The following is a 23179-nucleotide window of genomic DNA, read 5'->3' as shown; positions in this document are numbered from 1 at the left end:
AATCTTTACTTTTGTAAATCTTGTATGCTCCATGCTCGGGATGTTCTAGATAGGGTTTCCCCTCCCGAGGGGTCTCGGATCTGTCCAGATGATTATGGCTGAACAGTCGGTTAAGTGGTGCACCTGGAATGTCAGGGGGAGTAATTCGCCAGTTAAAAGGAAGAAAATATTATCAAATCTTAAGAAGGAGAGAGTTGATATAGCTCTCCTACAGGAGACACACCTGTCGGATAAAGAACACTTAAAATTACGACAGGGCGGATTTGATCAGGCCTTTTTTTCCTCTTTTAATTCAAAAAGCAGGGGAGTGGTTATCCTTGTCCGGAAGAACTTCCCTTTGAAAATTCTAAATCAGATAAAAGACGAATCTGGACGATATATTTTGATTAAAGCCCTCATAAATGGAGAGGAATATGGGATCTTAAATGTATACTGCCCCCCGGCACACCCCTTTAAATTCATAACGGAAGCTTTTTCAAAACTGATGGCCTTTGGTGCCCGTCATACAATTATAGGGGGAGACTTTAATTGTATTATGGATCCGGAAATAGACAGGATTCCCAAGAGTGCCGCTGGAGTATCTCCCAGATCTAGACAACTGGCGGACCTGAATAAAGAATTAGGATTGGTAGATGTATGGAGATGTCTCCATCCACAGGGTAGAGATTTTTCTTTCTACTCTAATCCACATAAATGTCACACAAGAATTGATATGTTTTTTGCCCCATCGATTTTTCTAAACTCTATAGCAACCTGTAAAATAGGTACTATAGCAATCTCTGACCATGCCGCTGTATACATGGAAACTAAGGTAAAGAACAATGGGACATCTGCTCGGCATTGGCGTATGGACCCCTTCCTGATAAAAGATAGCAAATTTTTAAAGTACTTCTCCCAAGAACTTAAAACTTTTTTAGAAATTAATACTGGTACAGCTAGCAATCCGTCAATGATGTGGGAGACCATCAAAGCTTATGCACGAGGTTTGATCATCTCCTATTCAGCGACCCAGAGGAAAATGAAGGGAGAGCAACAGCGTCTGCTCGAAGCTCGCCTAAAAGCAGCCGAAACAGCATACACTGATAGACCTTCTATCACAAAATTGCAGAGGATTACAGCTCTTAGGACAGCTTTAAACACCGCGCTTACTCAAACGGCTAAAAGGGAAATATTATTTGCGAAACAAAGATTATATGAATATGGCGACAAACCGGGTAGATACTTAGCATTTCTTGCAAAGAAAAAGAAAGCCCCTCAAACTATTCCGACCATCAAGGAAAGTACAGGTACCCTGACTCATGATCATAAAAAGATCAATGCGACCTTTAAAGAATTTTATTCTGAACTATATAGATCGCAGGATTGTGAAGATAGGATTAGGAGGATGCAGTCATTTTTTAAAAAATCTGACCTTCCCGGGCCTGACTCCGGAACAGGTGTCGGCCCTAAATACCCCTTTAACAGTCCAAGAAATACTTGAGGCAATTAGGCAACTTCAGAGCGGAAAAGCACCGGGCCCGGATGGTTTTCAAGCTGAATTCTATAAAGAATTTACAGGAATATTGGTTGACCCACTTATGGATATGTATAATTTTGCGCATAGTCAGGTCTGTCTCCCGCCCACGCTGAAAGAAGCAAATATTTCTCTTATCCTCAAAAAAGGAAAAGACCCAGAAGATTGTGCATCTTACAGACCAATATCCTTACTAAATGTAGACTTTAAAATTCTCTCAAAAATGTTAGCACTAAGACTAGAAAGGGTACTGCCATATATTATAAAGGAGGACCAGACGGGATTTATTAAGGGCCGCAGATCATCCAATAATATCAGAAGGGTCTTGAATATGATCCAAGCCTGTCATCAGGGAAAGATACCAGGAGTAGTAATTTCATTGGATGCGGAAAAGGCATTTGATAGGGTTGAATGGTCATATTTATTTTACACATTGGAAAGGTTTGGCGTTGGACAGGTGTTTACCAAATGGGTTTCAACATTGTATAATGACCCCAAAGCAGCTGTTATTACTAATGGGTTAAGATCGGATGGCTTCAGTGTGGGTAGGGGCTGCCGTCAAGGATGTCCTCTCTCACCATTGTTGTTTACACTGATAATCGAACCATTAGCAGAAGCCATCCGGACTGATCCTAATATAACGGCCCCGAGGATTGGTACAGGTAAACACAAAATTACCCTCTATGCAGATGACATTCTCTTATTCCTCAGTAATCCTTTAATGTCAGTGCCTCGTCTAATTCAAGTTATTAATACATTTAGTGCATTCTCAGGCTATAAAATTAATTTTTCAAAATCGGAAGCTATGCCAATGGGTGGTCTGGCTATGATACCCCACTTAATGGACGGATCCCCTTTTCCCTTCCGTTCGTCCCTGGAGGGCTTCTTATATTTAGGTATTTTTATCACGCCAGTATTTGATCAGCTGTATAGGGCTAATTTTGTACAATTAATGGAAAGGATAAGGCAGGACCTCCAGCGATGGAGAGACCTTCCGATTTCCTGGCTAGGGAGAATAGCATTAATTAAAATGAATGTTCTGCCCCGTCTCTTATATCCTATGAGAATGCTCCCGCTGATGCTGCCAAGGCTAGCCCTACGTAAATTATATGGCTGGTTGGGCTCCTTTATTTGGAACCATAGACGGCCCCTTATTAAGCTGAAGAAGCTACAGCTTCCACAGGCAAGGGGAGGACTGGACTTCCCAGACTTTAGGAAATATCAGTTAAGCTCCCTACTAAGTTACATAGCTGATTGGGTTTCATCTGATCCACAATCAATTTGGCTGGATATCGAAGCCTCCCAAGTAAAATACCCACTTATTAACCTTTTATTTTCAGATAAGAGGAAAATCATTACAGACCACTGTAAAAATCCCATAATATTAAACACAATTAAGGCCTGGAATATAATGCGGCAAAATGAGGGTAACTCACATAAAACATCCCCCCATGCACCAATAGTAGGCGCATGGGGATTCCAACCGGGGATTACAGATGCCACCTTTAAACTCTGGAGATCCAGGGGCATCTCATGCTTAGGGGACCTATTTAAAGATGGGATCCTGATGTCCTTTGAGCAGCTGCGTCTGAAATTCGGAATACCTAATGGGGATCTCTTTCGATACTTCCAAGTTCGAGATTATATACAGAGGAAGACTACATTAATAGATAGTCTTTATAAATCAGACAGAGAACGTAATGTCTTACGACCAGCAGGGGCATCCTCCGTTAGTACTATATACCATTTGCTACATGATGGAGTCTCAGGAGACATGGATGACCTGCTTAAAACATGGGAGCAGGACTTGGGGCTAGAAATCTCTGAGGATATATGGAATGACATTTGGGAAAATGCTAGAAGAATTGCTATCTGTAACAGAACTCAGGCTATCCAACTAAAGATACTTCATAGGGCCCATATAGCTCCGGCTCGACTGGCAAAATTTAAGGCAGGAGCATCTCCAATGTGTCCCAAATGCAAAATAGAGGTGGGTACTCTTGTACATTGTCTGTGGACTTGTCAGAAAATCCGCAGATACTGGACTAAAGTGGCAAATACCCTGACAGAAATTTTAGGAACGGAAATTAGGGTGGACCCTGTATCTCTCCTTTTGGGCTTTTCGAACCTCTCATCTCTGGATATGCATGGGAAGAGACTATTTTCTATTCTCTCTTTCTGTGCAAGGAAAAATATTTTGGTGAACTGGGTGGCTGAGGGCCCCCCTGGACTTTCAAATTGGCACAGATTAATTATGGAATATATCCCCCTTGACTTCCTCACAAATATGGTGCACCGAAAGACTGAATTATTTTATAAAATATGGCAGCCCTTTTTGAATTATATAAATGCAGATATTTCGGCTATCCTAACAAGGGCTTTTATTTAGTGAAGATTTCAGACCGGGCTGCTCCGGGGCCCCTTGGGAGAGGAATCCTGCGCGAATACGGGTTTTATTATATTTGATGTTTATACATTCCGAGCATGTAAGAGACTTAGGTATACACTCTGGTTAGTTATAGGTTAGATTAGTAGAAAGTTGAGTTCTTTTTTCGTTTCTTTTTTTTTCTTTTTTTGTTTTCTTTCTTTCTCTTTTCTTTGTTAAATTATGACTATTGTATATATGATTTAATTGTACATCAATGTTTGTATTTGAGAGTTTTGTTTATTTTTGTAAATTTGCAAAAATGTTAAATTTCAATAAAAATATCTACAAAAAAAAATTTTAAACGGACAATGAATGTAAATGTGATATATCATTAGACTATTTAGGTACTGTGACCTTTGTTAAAAGAACACCATGCTGTTCCATCTCATTACACTGTCACTATCACTATTCAATAACTTTGATTCATGCTCATGAATTTTCAATAATAGTGTGTTATCATTTGTACAAACTTTAGACTAAACTGTCTTAGGGTTGAATTTTACAAATGTTGCGAATAATTAATTCTTCCTGTGTTGGCTTTCGAGAATGACATGGAAAAGACAGAAACATCCTGAATCATGTTTCAGAAAGCATCATCACTAGACCATCACTCAAAACACAAAACGCGAAAGATCATTTTTCAGACTGCATCTTATTGGAACACAGAATGCTTTAACAACAATTGCTAATGAGGCAGAGTTAAACACATTTAAATGGAATTGGATCAATAGTTGAAGACCACAACTATAGAGGGATGCATGGAAACAAGAGTCTGGTTAGACTCAACAGCTCTTTTCTGATTCTTTGATTCACCTGTGTAACATTTTGAACATCAACTATTCTTTAGCCCCTCTAAATGCAGAAAATGGATTATCACTTTCAGATAATGCAAATCATGGATGCTGCAATGTTACTTCCATTAGGAACTAGATTCAAAACACAACCTCAATTATATTTAGAATCCTTCTAGGTTAAAGGAAATTACACAAACTTTATCTTAACAAAAAAGTCCAATACACAGTGGAGAAGGCTGTGGTATATCCTGCAGAGGTCATATAGCTCTAGCTCATCCCCAGACTGGTCAAGCTTCAGCCTCCATTGCTGTTATGAATGGCATGATTACTAACAGTGAGCACAGAGTTTAAAGATCAGCAAACACCAACCAACAGGTGTTGTTTTTTCTTAGAGAAAAATGGAAAGACCCCCATGTTCAAGTGCCAATCCAAATCACACCCCATCCTGGCTGGGAATATGCTGCCCTTCCTTCAGTGCTGCATGGATGATCCCTGAACACTGTTGGAATACCTTCAATGCTGCATTTCAAGATGATACATACCACCATCTTCTCAAGGGGGTCTGGGGATGGCGAATAAATGCTGACCTTGCCAGCAATGCCCACATCCTGTGAATGAGAACAAAAATGCATGTAGTTCCTCAGAGAAGCACTAAAGCACATGTTATGTTGTGTCAATAAAGGGACATAGGAAAAGTGATCAAAGAGCTTAATTTTAAGGAGCCTCTTAAAGGAACAATAGAGAAACAATACAGACCAGAGGAGGCAGCTTGTGCTCCGTTCTCAGCTCACAGCTCGGACACCGTTGCCCTCTTCCAAATTATCTCAGCAGTCTGACATGAGAGGCTAAGATTCCCACTCCTGCTCATTGTCCAATGATTCAACTGGAAGCTGCACACTTTATTTATTTAGGCTTGTAAATTTTGCAAGGTAGGACATAATTTATTGCTGAAAATGTGTTGCTGAATGAGGTCTCATTCCTGAAGAAGGGCTCATGCCCGAAACATCGATTCTCCTGCTCTTTGGATGTTGCATAACCTGCTGCGTTTTCCAGCAACACGTTTTCAGCTTTGATCTCCAGCATCTGCAGTCCTCACTTTCTCCTCAAAGATTTTAACCTACTGTGAATCCTTTTGCAAAGATGCCTTCTTTGAGGAAGTTCTCTTCCTCCCTCTACAAGGATTTCCGTGAGTCCCTCTCTCACTGCACACCCCAGGTCATCTCCTCTGCTCAGAAGCCCTTCAGCCACGTTCTCAAACAGACTCACTACCACAGTCACATCTCCTTCCTCAGCACCTGTCTACAGAACCGACTAATCCCGCACGGACCCCGGACTATCTCATTCCTGAAGAATGGCTCATGCCCGAAACGTCGATTCTCCTGCTCTTTGGATGCTGCCTGACCTGCTGCGCTTTTCCAGCAACACATTTTCAGCTCTGATCTCCAGCATCTGCAGTCCTCACTTCCTCCTCGAGGACATAATTTATTGTCCATCCCTAATTGCCCTGGAGAAGGTGGTGAAGTACTGCCTTCTTGAACCAGTGCAGTCCATGTGGTAAAGGCAGACTCTCAATGCTGTTAGATGGGAACTTCAAGGATTTTGGCCAGTGATACTGAAAAAAACAAAAAATGGTCGTGAGATTGGTATGTAGCTTAGAGGACTTGCAGTTCTTGATATTCCATTGGCAAAATTTTCCATTCCCTTGAGTGGCATGGGAAATAACAAGAAATGGAGGGAAATGTGGTGAAAATTAAAAAAGAAGAAACTTAATGCCAAGTAAAACAATTTCAAATTTCCAATAAGGTTTGAATGGTGATTTCAGAATCTTGCTAAAAAATGGCAACAATCGAAGTTCAACGCATGAATGCATCATTTCTATGCAGCTTCCAATTCACCTCTTCCTCATGGCAAGGTGGCTAAACTCATTGACTAGCATTGCTGCCTCACAGCACTAGGGACCCCGGTTTGATTCCAGTCTTGGGTGACTGTCTGTGTGGTGTATGCAAATTCTCCCTGTATATGCGTGGGTTTCCTCCAGGTGCTCTGGTTTCTTCCTACAGTCCAAAGAGGTGCAGGTAGGTGGATTGGCCATGCTAAATTGCCCATAGTGTCCAGGATTGTGCAGGCTAAGTGGATTACCCTGAGAAATGCAGGGTTTTGGATTGGGTCTGGGAGGGATGCTCTTTGAAGGGTTAGTATAGAATCAATGGGCCAAAAGACCTGCTCCTACATTGTAGGGATTGTATGAATATGTCACCATTTAAATAATAGTGCAATTCTCCTCTCCTTCCCAATTCCTGATACATCAATCACAGCAGTAGCCTGGCTGCAGGAGCAGTTTCCCATTTGTTTCTCAGATAATTCTGACTTCATTACAACATCACTCCATGGTCCACATACACCATCCTCTTCCATCCTTTGTCCAAGCGTCACCAGTCTCATCATGTCACCATGCCTGCTGTTAAACTAACTCACACATCACTTCAGCCTTTCACGGCATCCCTTTGGAGTTGACAAACACCTACAACTGGCCTGCTTCTGCGAGCTCAATTTATGCCAAGGGACCTGCATGCAAAGCATCATTTTATCACTTTTAGCTTTGTTTCTTAGTATTCACTTACTTTACATTTACTTTGGGGCTGCCAGTCTCTGGCCCTTGCATTTGGTTTTAGCAGGAGAGGCAGAAAGCTTGTCACAGATCAGAGCACTAAACTGTCAAGGGGATGGACATTTTCCTAGATAGCACCATGGTATATCTATGTCACACTTACACTTATGTGCTAGCTGCTTACATTGTATGCATAACAACCAAATGGCCATGTCTGAAAATCAAAGTCAACATTCTTAGTGGGATTAAGGGAAGTTCTGGCTAATCAGGGACCACAGTTGGTCAAGGGTATCATCTGATTCCAGTCAAAGGGCAGGTTCTGGTTAGCCAAGCGATTTATCCTCACAGGGATCCATGCATTTGAAATCTCTATATTGGACCACACTAATTCCCCCAGTTCAAATGCAGAGTTTCAAGGAGGTTATTCAGGACACTGTAGAGACATCACTATGGTGGGGGTTTTGAGGTGCAGGTGGAGGTAGATAGGCTAGTTATTGATCATTTCCATGACCTGAATGTCTGAAGGACAAAGGAGTTTAAGGCCAATGAAATCATAAAAGAGAATGAATCAAATTCACAGAAGAACACCAACTTCTCATCAAATCTTGTGTTTTTGTAATGAGCATTTCTATTTGGCAATGAAACTTCTGAAAATATAAGGGTTCGTATTTTTGGGATGTGCACATTTTATCTGATCTTGGCTGATATATATTTCAAGTTGTGTGCTTTTCCTGTACCACATGAACTTATTGACTTCTTTATTTCTTCACAGGACACTTCAAGCTTCTTCCCGATGGATACCCTTACACATCAGTCGAGGAAATCATTAAATCATTAGAAACTGAAAATCAGAATTCAGAATTGATCACCTTTCAGTCCCTTACAGATATCATCACAAATGATTTTGTCATTGGAAAGGGAAACCCCATAACAATCACATCAACTGAGTTTCGTGAGGATCAGGAATATGTAAATTGTATTGTGGATGGTGATTCTGAGCAGGTCCATGTTACACTGCCCTTTGCTTTGAAAGGGGAGTTTTATGAATGTGAAGACAACAAGGTGTATACTATTAAGGACATTATCGAATCAAAACTTCTGACAAAAAGAAGAGTGAGGCTTGCTGACACGAAGGATGCCTGCATGCCAAGGCATTTTCAGGGTGCATTAGTGCTGTCACCTGTGTATGAAGTTCAAGCAATTATGCACTGTAAGTAATCATTCTTTCTGACTCCATCCATAACAAAAATCCAAATGCATCCAAATTATCTGAACCCTCAGTATAGGAGAAACGGTATATTATATAAGTGAGTGTGACGAAACTGGACATACTTTCCATTAGGTATTTCACTTAACGTGTCTGTGAGCCCCTCTGTCCAAATTATAATGCAGTTAGTATGGACTGGGTTTGTCAAGAGGAGATTTCTGCCTTTTCTGCGATAAATGTCAATACAGAAACTTCAAATATTTCACTCAAGCTTGTCTCATCAGCTCTTTCAGAGATAAAGCATGGAAATCATTGGTCAAGATGCAGTTGGAATATTGGGGTCACATTAGCTTGAGACAACAATGAGTGGCACTTGTGCATTTCTCCTAGTTTTCATTTTCAGTTACTTCAATGCAAAATTGAAAGAAATGTGTTTCGGATGGCTGACGATTCACAGCAATTAGGTTGACTCTTAACTGCCCGCTGGCAACTAGAGATAGGCAATAAATGCTGCCCACATAATATGAATGGCTAATGTGGTAGAATATCAAGAAAGGTGGTAGAGATGGACCAGGAAATTACAGATTGATGAATCTTACATCAGTGATAGGGAAACTAATGGAGAAAATTTGAAGGAGAGAATTAACATGCATTTGGAAAAGTATGAGTTAATTAGTGAGGGAGACTGATTGAGAGGTTTAAAGCACATGGAATTCAGGGAAACTTGATGAGATGGATTAGAAACTAGCTTAGTAATGAGGACACAAAAGGTATTGGAAGATGGCTGTTTGAGAGACTGCAGGCAAGTGTCCAGTAGTCTATCACAATGCTCAGTACTGGAAATCTTATTGTTTGTTTTATACATAAATGATATAGATGAAAATGTGGGTGGAGTATTAAGCAAATTTGCAGACAACATCAAGGTTGGTAGGGTGTTAATAGTGAAAAACATGATTGTAGGTTACAAAAAGATATGGATGGATTCGTCAGGTGGGCAGAGGAGAGGCAGATATTTAACCCTGATTAAATTCAAGGTGATGCATTTTAGAAGAAGAAACAAAATGAAGGAATATTTAATGATGGCAAATCACTGGGTAGCTTAGAGGAACACAGGGATCTTAGGATAATTATTCACAGATCCCTCAAGTTGGCAGAGCACATGAATAGGATAATTAAGAAGGCACATGGGACACTTGCTTTTATTAGTTGTGTCATAGAATATAAGAGCAAGGAGGCAATATTGGAGTTGTACAGAACGTTGGACAGGCCACAGTTGGAGTACTGTGTGCAGTTCTGGTCAGCTCATTACAGGAGGACATGATAGCATTTGATGGGATACAGAGGATGTTCACTAATGTGTTGCCTGGGATGGAGCAATTGAGCTAAAGGAGAGATTAGATAACCTTGGAGTGTTTTCTTTAGAGCAGAGATGGCTGAGGAGGGACATCACTGAGGTGTGTAAGATTATGGGGGCTTTGGAGATGGTGAGTAGGGAGTGGCTGTTCCCCACAGTTGAGGTATCATAGTTTTAGGATAAATGGCAGGAGATTCAGAGGGGATTTGAGAAAAACCTTCATTCACAGGATGAGGGCATAACTAACCAGGCAGCATTTATTGCTCACCCCTAATTGCCCAGAGGGCAGTTAAACTCAACCACACTGCTGGGGTCTGGAGTCACATGTAGCTCAGATTGGGTAAGGACAGCAATTTCCTTCCCTAAAGGACATTAGTGAACCAGATGGGCTTTCCCCCAACAATTGATAATAGATTCATACTCATCGTTAGACTTTTTAATTCCAGATATTTATTGAATTCAAATTTCACCATCTGCCGTGGCAGGATTTGAACCCAGATCCCCACAATATTATCTGGGTCAATAGTACAGCAATAATACCACTAGGCCATTACCTCTCTTTAAGATTATCAAATTAATATCATCACATTAAGGGATAAGGGAGCAATTGGGAAACTATTTGCATAGACTCATGAATTATGCAGCACACAAACAGACCGTTTGGTCCAAATCATCCATGCTGACCAAGTAAACTAGTCCCGTTTGCCTGACTTTGGCCTGTATTCATCTGAACCTTTCCTACTCATGGACCAGTCCAAATTTCATTTAAATGTTGTAACTATATCTGCATCTATCACTTGCTCTTTTCAGGCTGAATGGACTATTTTGGTGCTATAAAATTCAACATAAAGTCAGACTGCCTTTCAGGTTTGTTGCATGACATGGAAAACATTGTAAAATTCAGAGGACTATAGCAGAAAGATTGGTAAAGCCACAAGGTGGGAATAATCCCAATTATGAGGGGAACTGTGGTTGGGGTAAATATTTCTTAGGAGAAAGTCCATCGAAATTTCTGCAAGTATTGTACTCACATTGAATACAGGGAGAACAAGCCAGTTTGATACCAAATTGGCTCTAAGGTAGGAGACAGAGGGTGGTTGTGGAAGGTTACTTTCTGAACTGGAAGCCTGTGACCAGTGGTGTGCCCAAGGATTATGCAGGGTCCATTGTTTTTTGTCAATTATATAAATGACTTGGATGTGAATATAGGAGGTATGGTTAATAGCCTTGCAGATGACACCAAAATGGACAGTGAAGAAGGTAACCTCACAGTACAAAGGGACCTCAATCAAATGAGCAAATGGACTGAAGAGTGGCAGATGGAATTTCACCTGGATAAATGTGAGCTGCTGCACTTTGTTGGGGTAAATCAGGACAGGACTTATACACTTAATGGTAAGGACCTGGGGTGTGTTGCTAAACAAAGAGACTTTGGAATGCGGGTTCATAGTTCCTTGAATGTGGAGTTGCAGGAGAGTGAAGAAGGTGCTTAGTATGCTTGCCTTTATTGGACAGTACATTGAGTATCGGAATTGGGAAGTCATGTTGTGGCTGCAGAAGACATTGGTCAAGCTACTTTGGAATATTGTGTTCAGTTCTGGTCTCCCTGCTATAGGAAACAGGTTGTTAAACTTGAAAGGGTTCAGAAAAGATTTGCAAGGATGTTGCCAGTGTTTAGAGGGTTTGAGCTATAGGGAGAGGCTGAATAGGCTGGGGCTGTTTTCCTAAAGCATCAGAGGGGAACCTTACTGTATGGCCTTACGGACATTTATAAAATCATGAGGGGCATGCATAGGGTGTATAGGTAATGTCCTTTTCCCAGGATAGGGCATCATTTTAAGGTGAGAGGGGAAAGATTTAAAAGGGACCTAAGGGACAAATGTTTCACGCAGAGGATGGTGCGTGTATGGAATGAACTGGCGGAGGAAGTGCTGGAGGCTGGTACAATTACAACATTTAAAAGGTAACTGGATGGATATATGAATAGGATTAAATTAATGGCACTAACATGAAAGACGTGACTTCTCAAAAGGCATTTTAAGCAGCTTTCAACATGGTTAGAAGTGTCACCGTGGATTGCGGTGAACTTGTCAATCAGCACTCTCTTCTGTCCCATCCCTCATTTTAAGCTGCCGTTTCTATCTCTTGTGGACTGAGTTTTAATTATTCTTTTGCATAATGTGGTATTGTGGGCTAAGTCAACATTTAATGCCATTCCCTAATTGTCCTTATTAATGGTGAGCTGCCTTCTTGAACTTCTGCTGTCTATCTGTCCTGAGTAAACCTACAATACTATTAGGGAGGAGGTTCCATAGCTTTGACCCAGCAAAGTGAAAGAATGGAGGTATAATTCATCAGAATGGTGTGTCACTTGGAGGGGAATGTACAGGAAGCAGTGCCCAGATCTTCTACCCTTGTCCTCCTAGCTGGTGGAGGTCATGGATTTGGAAAATGCTGTCAAAGAGTATTGGAGAGTTGCTGCACTGCATGTTACAGATGGTACATACTGCTTCCCCGCATGTTGGTGGTGAAGGGAGTGAAACATTGAAGATGATGGATTGGGTGCCAGTCAAACAAGCTGCTTTGTCCTGAATGCTTGGCAGGCTTCTTGAGTGATGTTAGAACTGCACACAGCCAGGCAAGTGGAGTCTCTCACTGCTGGCCTGTGTCTGGCAGATGTAGGATAAAGTCGAGAGTGTGGTGCTGGAAAAGTACAGCAGGCCAAGCAGCAGGAGAATTGACATTTTGGGCATAAGGCCTTCATCAGGAATGGGATGTGGGATAGATTTTGGGGAATCGGGAGGTGAATTATTCACTGCACATAATGTAGCTTCTAATGTGCTGTTGTAGTTATAATATTTATGTGTTTGCAGCATAGATTGTGGTCCATAGTAATCCCCAGGAAGTTGATACTGGGAGATGCAGCAACAGAAACATGACTGAATAACAAGGACAGATAGATTCTCTCCTTTGCAGATGTGCCCTTGGTGGCACTTGGCTGGTGTGAATGTTACTTGCCTTTTACTTCAGCCTCAACATTGTCCAGGTCTTGCTTAAATGGGAATAGATTGTTTCAGTACCTGACGAATCACAAATTGTGCTGCACATTGTGCAATCATAAACAAACATCTACCCTTCTGACCTTACAGTGGTGGGGGGATGGGCATTAATGAAGTAGGTTTGTGAATGTAGATAAAAGGTAAATGAGGCAGCATGAAGAAATGAGAGGTCAGATCACAAATCTGCAGTTTTCCTGGAAAAATGGGTAGAATTCCAAAGGTAATGTTTTCAAAGAATTTGATTTGTTCAGTCATCTTAACCTTAGACTCTAGAAATAATTTAAAAAGATAAAAAAAAACCCCACTTTACATTTCCAGTTAAAAGTTGCTAACATTAGCTGTTGAAAAATGAGAACAGAAACTAATGTTACCCTGAGCGCAGCATAGTTTAAAACAAGAGACATACACAAAAGTGCCTTATAAGGGTACGTACAAGAACATTAGAAATAGGAGCAGGGGTAGACCATAAAGCCAATCGAGCCTGCTCCACTGTTTAATAAAATCATGGCTGATCTTGGGCTTTAACTCCATATTTCTGAATTCCTCTACATATCTTCTGATTCCCTAAATCAGTCTAGTCCAGCCTTTAACATATTTTTAATTTGTTTTTCTGTGGGATGTGGGTGTCACTGGCTGGCCAACATTTATTGTCTGTCCTGCGTTGACCTTGAGAAGATGATGATGAACTGCCTTCCTGAATGACTGCAATCCACTTTCTGTGGGTTGATCCACAATGCCATTATGGAGGGAATTATTTCCACGTCAGGATGGTGAGTGACTTGGAGGGGAATTTGAAAATGGTGGTCTTCCCATATATCTGCTGTCCTTGTTCTTCTAGATGAAAGTGGTTGTGGGATTGGAAGATGCTATCTGAGGACCTTCAGTGAATTTCTGCAGTGCATCTTGTAGATAGCACACACTGCTGCTACTCTGAGTGTCGAAGTTGGAGGGAATAGATGCTTGTGGATGTAGTGACAATTGAGTGGGCTGCTTTATCCTGGATGATGTCAAACTTCTTGAGGTTTTGTTGGGGCTGCATTTATCAGGCAAGTGGAGAGTATTCCAACACACATCTGACTTGTGCCTTGTAGATGGTTGGCAGGCTTTGAGGAATCGGGGGTGAGTTACTCGCTGCAGTATTCCTATCTTCTAACCGGCTCTTGTAGGTGTTTTTGTGTGGTGAGTCCAATTAAGTTTCTGGTCAATGATAACCCCCTAGTGGAGGATTCAGTGATAGTAGCATTGTTAAATATCAAGGGGCAGTGGTTGGATTGTCCCTTCTTCATGATGGTAATTTTGTGACACGAATGTTACTTGCCACTTGTCAGCCCCAGCCTGGATATTGTCCGGATCTGGTTGCATTTGAACATGGACAACTTCAGTATCCGAGGAGTTGCAAATGGTGCTGAACATTGTGCATTCATCAGCAAACATCCCCACTTCTGATCTTATATTGGTGGGAAGGTCATTAATGAAGCAGTTGAAGATGGTTGAGCCTACATAGCCCTGAGGACCTCCTGCACAGATGTCTTGGAACTGAAATGACTGACCTCCGTCAACGACGACCATCTTCCTATTTCACAGGTTTGACTCTAACTACCAGGAAGCTTGCTTCCACTACCTATTGATTTGAGTTTTACCAGGGCTCCTTGATGCTTCACTTGGTCGAATGCAGCCTTGATGTCAAGAGCTATCACTCTCACCTCACCTCTGGAATTCAGCTCTTTTGTCTATGTTTGAACCAAGGCTTTAATGAGGTCAGGAGCCGAGTAGCCCTGGTAGAACCCAAACTGGGCGTCACTGAGCAGGTTATTGCTGAGCAGGTGCTGTTTGATAGCACTGTTGGTTACACATATTTAACAGTGAAGTACCCACAATCCTCTGAGATAGAGAGCTTGATAGATGCTCAATCCTTTGAATGAAATAATTTTGCCTCATTAAGTCCTAAATGACTGGCTCCTCATCCGGAGACTTAATCCTCTTGTTTTACGTTTTAGCTTCCCTCCACCAGCAGAAACTGAAATAACTCCAAAGAGGCCAGTATCCCGTCACCAAGTCACCCTTTATTGACATGTGCATAGCACTTGACATTGGATCAGCTAGTTCAGAGCTGGCTCCTAGAGTAAGCAGACCCTCTGACACTCCTGTTTACATCTCTCAGCCAGGACTCCCTGTTTGGACCAGATTAAAAACCCCAATCTGGGATGATTATAAATACCTGGCTGACATCATTCCAATCGCTTCATTCCTCCTCCTCTCAGTCCTGGGATGTAGGTGCATTCATTTTCCAGATGCTTCTCCACATTTCAACCAGGTCTGGTTCCACCAACTCTGCCTCAGACCTTGTCAGTGAGTATTGGTCCATAGCCTGCCTCTTGTACCCAGAGTGACTTGGCTGAAATTGTTCATTTTCTTCCATCATTAATGCTGTTGAGGCTACAACATCTATCATGTCTATCTCGTCCTCAGAGGTTTTTTTCACATGAGGGGAGGGGGAGAACCCTTGGATTGTAATCTTTTTTCTGAATGTTTTATGAGGCTGGGCATGTTTTCAAGGTCAGAGCTTTCCTGTAGTCCATGTGGTTGTTTCTCCTCCCTGAACTTTGTACATCTCAGGACCTAACCTCGTGTCATCCACGCCTCTTACCCACACAGGGTCCTTCCCGTGGTTTCAGCATCAAAGTTCGTCCCCTGAAGCAAACTGTCTCTCTCGCTTAGAGGAGTCTTGTGTCCAGCATTGGCATTCCTGGTGCCATTTCACCCTCCTCCCAAGAGTGGGAAGATCAGAATTAACCTGGTGCAGAGTCTTCTCCCCATTAGCAACTCTGCTGGAGCTGTCCCTGTAGTTGTGTGAGGGGTGCTCCTATAATGTTTCATAGTAATAGAAACTGGAATAGGACATTTGGCCCATAGAGCCTGCTCTGCCATTCATTTAGATCATGGCTGTTCTATCCATCATCTCATCTTCTCCCACATGCATTATCCCCATCACTCTTAATTCCCCTACCATGCAACTGTGTCTTGAACATATTTAAATGAAGCTGCTTCTACTGCTTCCTTGGGCAGAGAATTCCACAGATTCACTACTCTCTGGAAAAGGCAGCTCCTCCTCACCTCTGTCTTAAATCTACTCCCCCTAATCTTGAGGCCATGTCTCCTGGTCCTAGTCTCACCCACCAGCAGAAACAATTTGCTGGCCTCTACCTAACACATCACTTTCAAAATTTAATATGTTTCTATAGGATCCCCTCTCATTCTTCTAAACTCTAGTGTATACAGTCTCAGGTGGCTCAACCTCTCATCTTAGGGTAATCCCCTCATTTCCGGAATCAACCTGGTGAACCTCCTCTGCACCACCTCCAAAGCCGGTACAAAGGAACCTCAATTATCCATCATCTAATTTAACTGAATTCTGGATTAACCAAACAAAATCACAAGGTCCCGATGCTTGGCTAACTATGTTATCTGGCATTCCATGAACTGAACAAAATATTCCCCGCCCGTGACCTTCGGATAATTGAGGTTCCTCTGCATATCCTTCCTCAAATAAGGAAACCAGAACTGCACACAATACTCCAAGCGTGACCTCACCAACACCTTGTACAAGTGCAGCAGAACCTCCCTGCTCTTAAATTCAATCCCTCTAGCAATGAAAGCCAATATTCCATTTGCCTTCCTGATTACCTGTTGCACCTGCAAATCAACTTTTAGCGATTCATGTATGATCACTCCTAAGTCCCTCTGCAAAACAACATGTTGCAATCTTTCACCATTTAAACAATACTCTGACTTACTATTTTTACTTCCAAGTGGATAACCTCATATTTACCAACATTGTACTCGATCTGCCAGACCCTTGCCCACTCACTTAACCAATCTAAGTCTCTTTGCAGACCTTCCACATCCTCTGCACAGTTGCCTTTCCAATCAATTTAGTGACATCAGCAAACTTGGATATGTTACACTCAGTTTCCTCTTCCACATCATTTATATATATATATATATATATATATCATGAATAGTTGCAGTCCCAACACCAATCCCTGCAGCATCCCGCTCACTACTGATCTCCAACCAGAAAAAAAACACCCATTTATCCCAACTCTCTGCTTTCTATTGGTTAACCAGTCCTCTATCCATGCTAGTACATTCCCCACTACTCCATGCATTCTTATCTTATGGATGTCTTTTATGCGGCACTTTATCGAACGCCCTCTGGAAATCCAAGTACGCAAAATCTACTTGTTCCCCTCCATCCACTGCACTTGTTACATCCGCAAAGAACTCTGCTACATTTGTCAAACACAACCTTCAAACAGGAACCAGCACAGTTTGGTATCGAGAGAAGCTGTAAGCTTTAAACCTGACTTCAAAGTTTGGACTACTCTTTCCACCAGTCAACCAGGATTTCCACCAGGATTATGGATGGTATGGAGATGTCCTTACATGCCAAATTCCATTCGACTTAAGGAAATACTCAAATTCTCTGCTGATAAATGATGGCTCATTATCTGTGACCAAAACCTCAGAGAGTGTGTGTATCGCAAAAGATGCTTCTAAATTTTCAATCATCATTCCCATTTTGATGAATGAATTCTATATATGTCCAACCGCTTTGAATAGGCATCCACAATGACTAAAAACAAAGAGCCCATGAAAGGACCAATATTGCCAATAGGTAACTGAATCCAGGGTTTACCCAGCTATTCCCACAAATTTGGGGAAACTGCTGGTGGCACTTTTTGTCCTTGTTGGCAATCTGGGCACTGCCCCACCAACACAGTTGTGGTGGCATCCACTTCTGACAGCAAGACATAACTTTTCATCAACATCTTCATTTGGGAAGATGACCCTGATGGAGTTCAGCCAATGTCTGGCAGCAGCCTTTGCTTGGGAGAATCACTCTTGCTCTCTGTAATAAAATGCCATCATCTACGGTCCAGGTCAAGGTCCAGGTCCAGAAAGATTTCAGTTTTAGTTGTGATGGCCCTTTTGTTTCCCCATCACCACTAGCTGCTTTAGTTTTGCCAGAACTGGATCTTTTTTAATCCACAGTCTGATATTTCAGTGGTGATGGAAACGTATCCAAAAAGTTTAAAATCAGAATGGACTCTTCCTTCAGTGGCAACACCGCTCACGTATCTGCCAACGGGAGATGGCCCAAAACATCCTCATTTGCTACTCGGCCTCGCAGAGAATATTCCAACTCATAATTGAATGCACTTGGAAGAACAGCCCACCACTGAATTCAACCCGGAGCTATGGTGGCACGGCCTTGACCACTTCGAGTAGCCCTAACTAGCGCTTGTGGTCTGTTACAATTACAAATTTACATCCGTACAAGTATTAGTGGAACTTTCTCACACCAAAGATGACTACCAAACATTCTTACTCTATCTGGGAGTATTTGCACTCTGCATCCGCCAAAGTGCAGGAAGAATGTGCTATGAGGAGTTCCTCTCCATTGGGCCACCTGTGAGCCACACTACCCTAATCCCATACAGGGGGGCATCGCACATCAGCACCAGATCTCGTTTGGTATCATTGTGTGCCAACACCTTAGACAATGACAGCTGCTCCTTCTCTTCCCTAAACACTACGTCTTGGCTACAAGACCATATCCAAGGCTGATTCTTTTTCAATAGCAGATGTAAGGGTGCCAAGATGGAGTCGAACTTTCCTTAATAATTTACAAATCTTACGAAAGACCTAAGCACCAGTACAAACATGGGAGCTGGGGCATCTTTGATAGCCCTTATTTTATTTTATTTTATTTTATTTTCCAATTAGATCACCTGGGGTGCCCGGAACACATATTTTCCCCTTCTAAGACATACCCCACCTTGGAGAAACATTTAAGGTCTACCTCCAAATTCTCTAAGTACTCTATTAGTCTTCCCTATTATTAGCATGTCATCCCATTAAATGGCGACCTGCAGTAGACCTTGTGAAATGTTTGCCATATTCCACTGAAAAATGGCACTGCCTGATGATACCGCAAATGGCACTCCCATATATTGATACAAATCCTTATGGGTATTAATGTAGCATACTTCTGGGAATCCTCATCCACCTGCAATGACACATGGGCTATGTCCAGTTTAGTGAAGGATGCCTTCTGCCAGGTTTGACTAAACACTCTATGCGAGGGATTGGGTATTTGTCCTGCTGCAGGAAACGGCCTACCGTTTATTTAAAACCCCACTAGGTTTCACAATTGATATGACTGGTGCTGTCCATTCCACAAACTGCACTGATTTGATGATTCCTTTGTTTCCCAACTTCCTGATTTCAGCCTCTACTTTTGCACATAAGGCAAATGGCACAGGCTTGGCCTTGCAGATCATGGAATTGTTTCCTGGTCAACACACAAGATGGTCTTGGCTCCTTTGATAGTTCCTAGGCCTTCCTGAAAAACATTTGCATATTTAATTAGGACTTCTTTCAGACAGCCGTTAACTAATTGAGAAATGTTGAACCTGTCAAGGCAAATCTTTCTCAACCAATTTCACCCTCTCAGGCTTGGGCCCAAGCCTTTCACCACAGCCAGTGGTTAACTGAACCAGCTGCTTCTCATGGAACCAACATTGTATCCTTATTCTGTAACAGTTCTCCCGCATAGGTTCCCAGTGTAGCTAAGAACTTACACAATCTCAAGGGTTGGAATCCAGAGTGAATTTTGTTAAAGACTGGTTCTGCAATCACTGATACAGATGCATGGATATCAACCTCCATTAGAACCAGGTGACCATTTAACCAGATGTTTATTTTGATTGGTTCTGATTTGGATATTGTAAAGCAATTTAACTGGTCCAAACCAGCTTTTAGTGGATTTTCCAGGGTGTGTACTCTCCTGGATACCAGCCTGTGAGCTCTCTTATTCAATTCAGCTCTAGTGGGACTGTTTTGCTATCTGGAGTCAGCATACTGGTAGCAACTGCAGTGGCTTGCTGGTCTGGATCCTGAAGAAAGTTGAACCATTTAGCCAAAACTTAGAATTTGTTAGGTTTTTGCTGTGATGTGACTGAGACTCCCTCTGTCCAGGATATGTCTTGTGTAAGGATCTGCAATTGCCTTCAATCAAATGGTGTACCCCAGTTTAGTTGGCCTGGTGAGGGTCAAGTTGTAAGTTTGCTCACTGAGCTGGAAGATGTGTTCTCAGAAGTTTTGTCACCATGCTAGGTAACATTGTCAGTGAGCCTTCAGTAAAGCCCTGGTGTACAGCCCTGCTTGTTGTTTGTGTGTCTTGGTCTGTTGTGGTGGGTGATATCACTTCCGGTTCTTTTTCTGAGAGGTTGGTAAATGAGGTTTAAACTGATGTGTTTATTGATGGAGTTCTGGTTTGAATGCCAGGCCTCTAGGAATTCCTGTGTGTGTCTTTGTTTAACCTGTCCCAGGATGGAAGTATTGTCCCAGTTGAGCTGGTGTCCCTCATCATCTGTGTGTAAGGATACAAGTGATAGTTAGTTGTCTCTTTTTGGTGGCTAGTTGGTGCTCATGTATCCTGGTGGCTAGTTTCCTAACAGTCCTAATGTTTGTTGCAGTTCTTGCAGGGTATTTTGTATTTGTTTGTTCTGCTGGTTGTTGGTACAGAGTCCTTTAGATTCACCAAGATCTGTTTCAGTGTGTTGGTAGGTTTGGGCTACCATGCTGCCAAGGGGTCAGAGTAGTCTGTTCATCATCTGAGATGTATTTAATGTATGGTAAAGTGACTAGAGTCTCTGAGCGGGTTGTTTGTTTAAGTCTATTGTGGAAGAATTGGTGGACTGTGCTTATCAGGTACCTGTTGTTCTTGAACAGTCTGTATAGGTATTTTTCTTTTTACTTCTCATAGTTCCTCAGTGCTGCAGTGTGTTATGGCTCATTTAAATAATGTCCTGATGCAGCTCTGTTTGTGGGCGTTGGGTTGATTTGCTCCTGTAGTTGAGTATCTGGTCAATGTCACTTTCTGCAGCTCTCAATTGGCTTTTAGTTCTACTGTGAGTCTAGGAAGGGAAGCCTGTTGTTGTTCCCTTCTTCATTAGTGAACTCTATGTTGGTAAAGATGTTATTTTGTGTTTGTGGGTTTCTTCTAATTTTGTTCCGTTTCATGATGACAAAATGTTTCATCCACATAGCGGACCCAAAGCTTGAGCTAGTTCATGGGGAGGGCTGTTTGTTCCAACCTCTGCATAACTGTTTCTGTCAAGAATCCTGATATTGGTGATCCCATTGATTTGTGTAGGTCTTCTCATTGAAGGTGAAGTGGGTTGTGAGGCACCAGTCTACTACTTTGAGGGTGCTGTCCTTGCTGATGGAGTTGGTGCTGTTTGGTGTTTGTGTCCTTGGTTCATCTAGTAGTGAGGTCAGTGTTTCTTTGGCCAGGTTGGTGTTAATTAATGTGAATATCGTTGTCACGCCAAAGAGGATGATCAGATCGTCATTTCCTATCTTGGTGTCTTTGGTGAGGGTATCCACTTCCATCAGCATACCCAGTAATCATAAGCTCCATTTGCTGCATTTTCTAATAATGAAGCCAGATTAGTGCTTGTTTGAAGTCCAGTTGGGCTTCAGCCACGCACTTTTGTTACATCATTACATCCCACATTCCAGAATCTCATTAATGGTTAAACCAAAGTTATGTGGCTCTGCCAGCTGTTAAACCTCATCAAAACTCCTGACACTGATTTCCCCAGTTCTGTAATTGCTGAGTAAAACTGATAGCACCTTAGAATTTTAACAGACTTGGGAGTCAAAATATTCCTTCAATAAATCCATCAACTCTTGAGAGGTTTTTGGATCTAGTGCCTCAGGAAACATTAGGCTGCTAATAATTGAAAAAAGTTGCAAGTCCACAAGGTGACAGGAGAATTACTCGTTGCTTTCTATCTGCCCCAATGTCATTTACCTGGAAAATATAACACCTACTGGGCTCAGTCTTTGACAGCAGGATCAAATGAGTCAAGCTTCCCAAATAACAGCATAGTGCCAGAAATGCTTACCCCCAACTCAAAGATGACTGTTGTGAGCAAATTTCTTCAGGAGCATCTCTTCTTTTCCTCTCGTTGCAACTGAGATAAGTCCACGGAGACTGACATCCCATCACCATGTCACCCTTTATTTACACATGTGTAGTAGTTATCACTGGTCCAGCTTCCTCGGAGCCAGCTCTCAGAGTGAACTGAACCCCTGACACTCTTGTTTATAGTATATTTTATTAACTATTACAAACTGCAAACAAACCGCTAAAATGAGCAGCCTGTACAAGAAACAGCAATTTACAGGGGAAAGGGGTGGCAAAGCCAGACCCCCCAAACCCCATTGGACAACAAGATCGCAGACAAACGAGATAACCTAGAATCCCACCTTCCTTTATAAAGAAGGAAACAGTGAACGCAATCATCTACAGACAGTTTGATAAACCGATCAATAGAACAGTGCAAATAACACAGACAACCCTGGCAACCCAGCAAACCACCCGACCCACCCACCTTCCAGACACTCAAAGGTGGCCTGCCCTTATGCCTCTTTTGGGTGACTCTCCTTTTTTTTATTAAACAGCGAACAATGAACTGTAGTTTACAAGAAACAGCAATTCACAGGGAAAGAGGTAACAAAGCCAGACCCCCAAACCCCATCATACAGCCAGTTCACAGGGAAAGGAGGATGAACCTCAAATCCCATCTTATTATCTCAAAAATGAAACAATCGACACAATCGCATATGAACAATCCGATAAACCGAACAATAAAACAGTGCAAATAACACAGACAACCCTGGCAACTCAGCAAACCACCCAACCCACCCACCTTCCAGACACTCAAAGTCAGCCCGCACCCTAGCCCCTTTCGGCTGACACTCCTGTTTATATTTTCTTCCTGGTTATATTATTTTATTAAACAATACAATTTACAAGCAAACAATTAACATTAATAACTGTATACAGAGAAACAGTAATTTACAAGGGAGAGGATCAGCAAAGCCAGGCCCCAAACCCTACCATTCAACCAGTTTCCAGGGAAATGAGGACAAACCTCAAATCCCACTTTCAGTCATCACAAATGAAGCAGTAACAAATACAGACATAACAGTCCAATTAGATAAGAATCGGTGCATAGAATACAGACTCCTCCCCCATCAACCCAGCAAGCCTCCCATCCCTCCCACCTTCAGGCCACTCTAAGGCAACCCGCCCCTACACCCCTTCTGGCTCTCGGTCTGCCCCATGCCCCTTCCG

The 23179-nt window shown here is 42.1% G+C and overlaps 1 protein-coding gene across 1 annotated transcript in view; it reads left to right on the top strand.

Annotated features, from left to right (window-relative positions):
• Positions 1 to 23179, top strand: part of LOC132829917 (protein THEMIS2-like) — a 75295-nt gene that overhangs the window by 24977 nt on the left and 27139 nt on the right. Inside the window, exon 3 of the mRNA XM_060847336.1 lies at positions 8116 to 8553. Coding sequence (XP_060703319.1) covers positions 8116 to 8553 — 438 coding nt within the window. The remainder of the gene's footprint in view (positions 1 to 8115; positions 8554 to 23179) is intronic.

This window comes from Hemiscyllium ocellatum, chromosome 30, assembly GCF_020745735.1.
Source record: "Hemiscyllium ocellatum isolate sHemOce1 chromosome 30, sHemOce1.pat.X.cur, whole genome shotgun sequence".
NCBI lineage: Eukaryota > Metazoa > Chordata > Chondrichthyes > Orectolobiformes > Hemiscylliidae > Hemiscyllium > Hemiscyllium ocellatum.
Note: the sequence above shows the minus strand (reverse complement) of the source record. Positions and strands in the feature narration are given on the sequence as shown.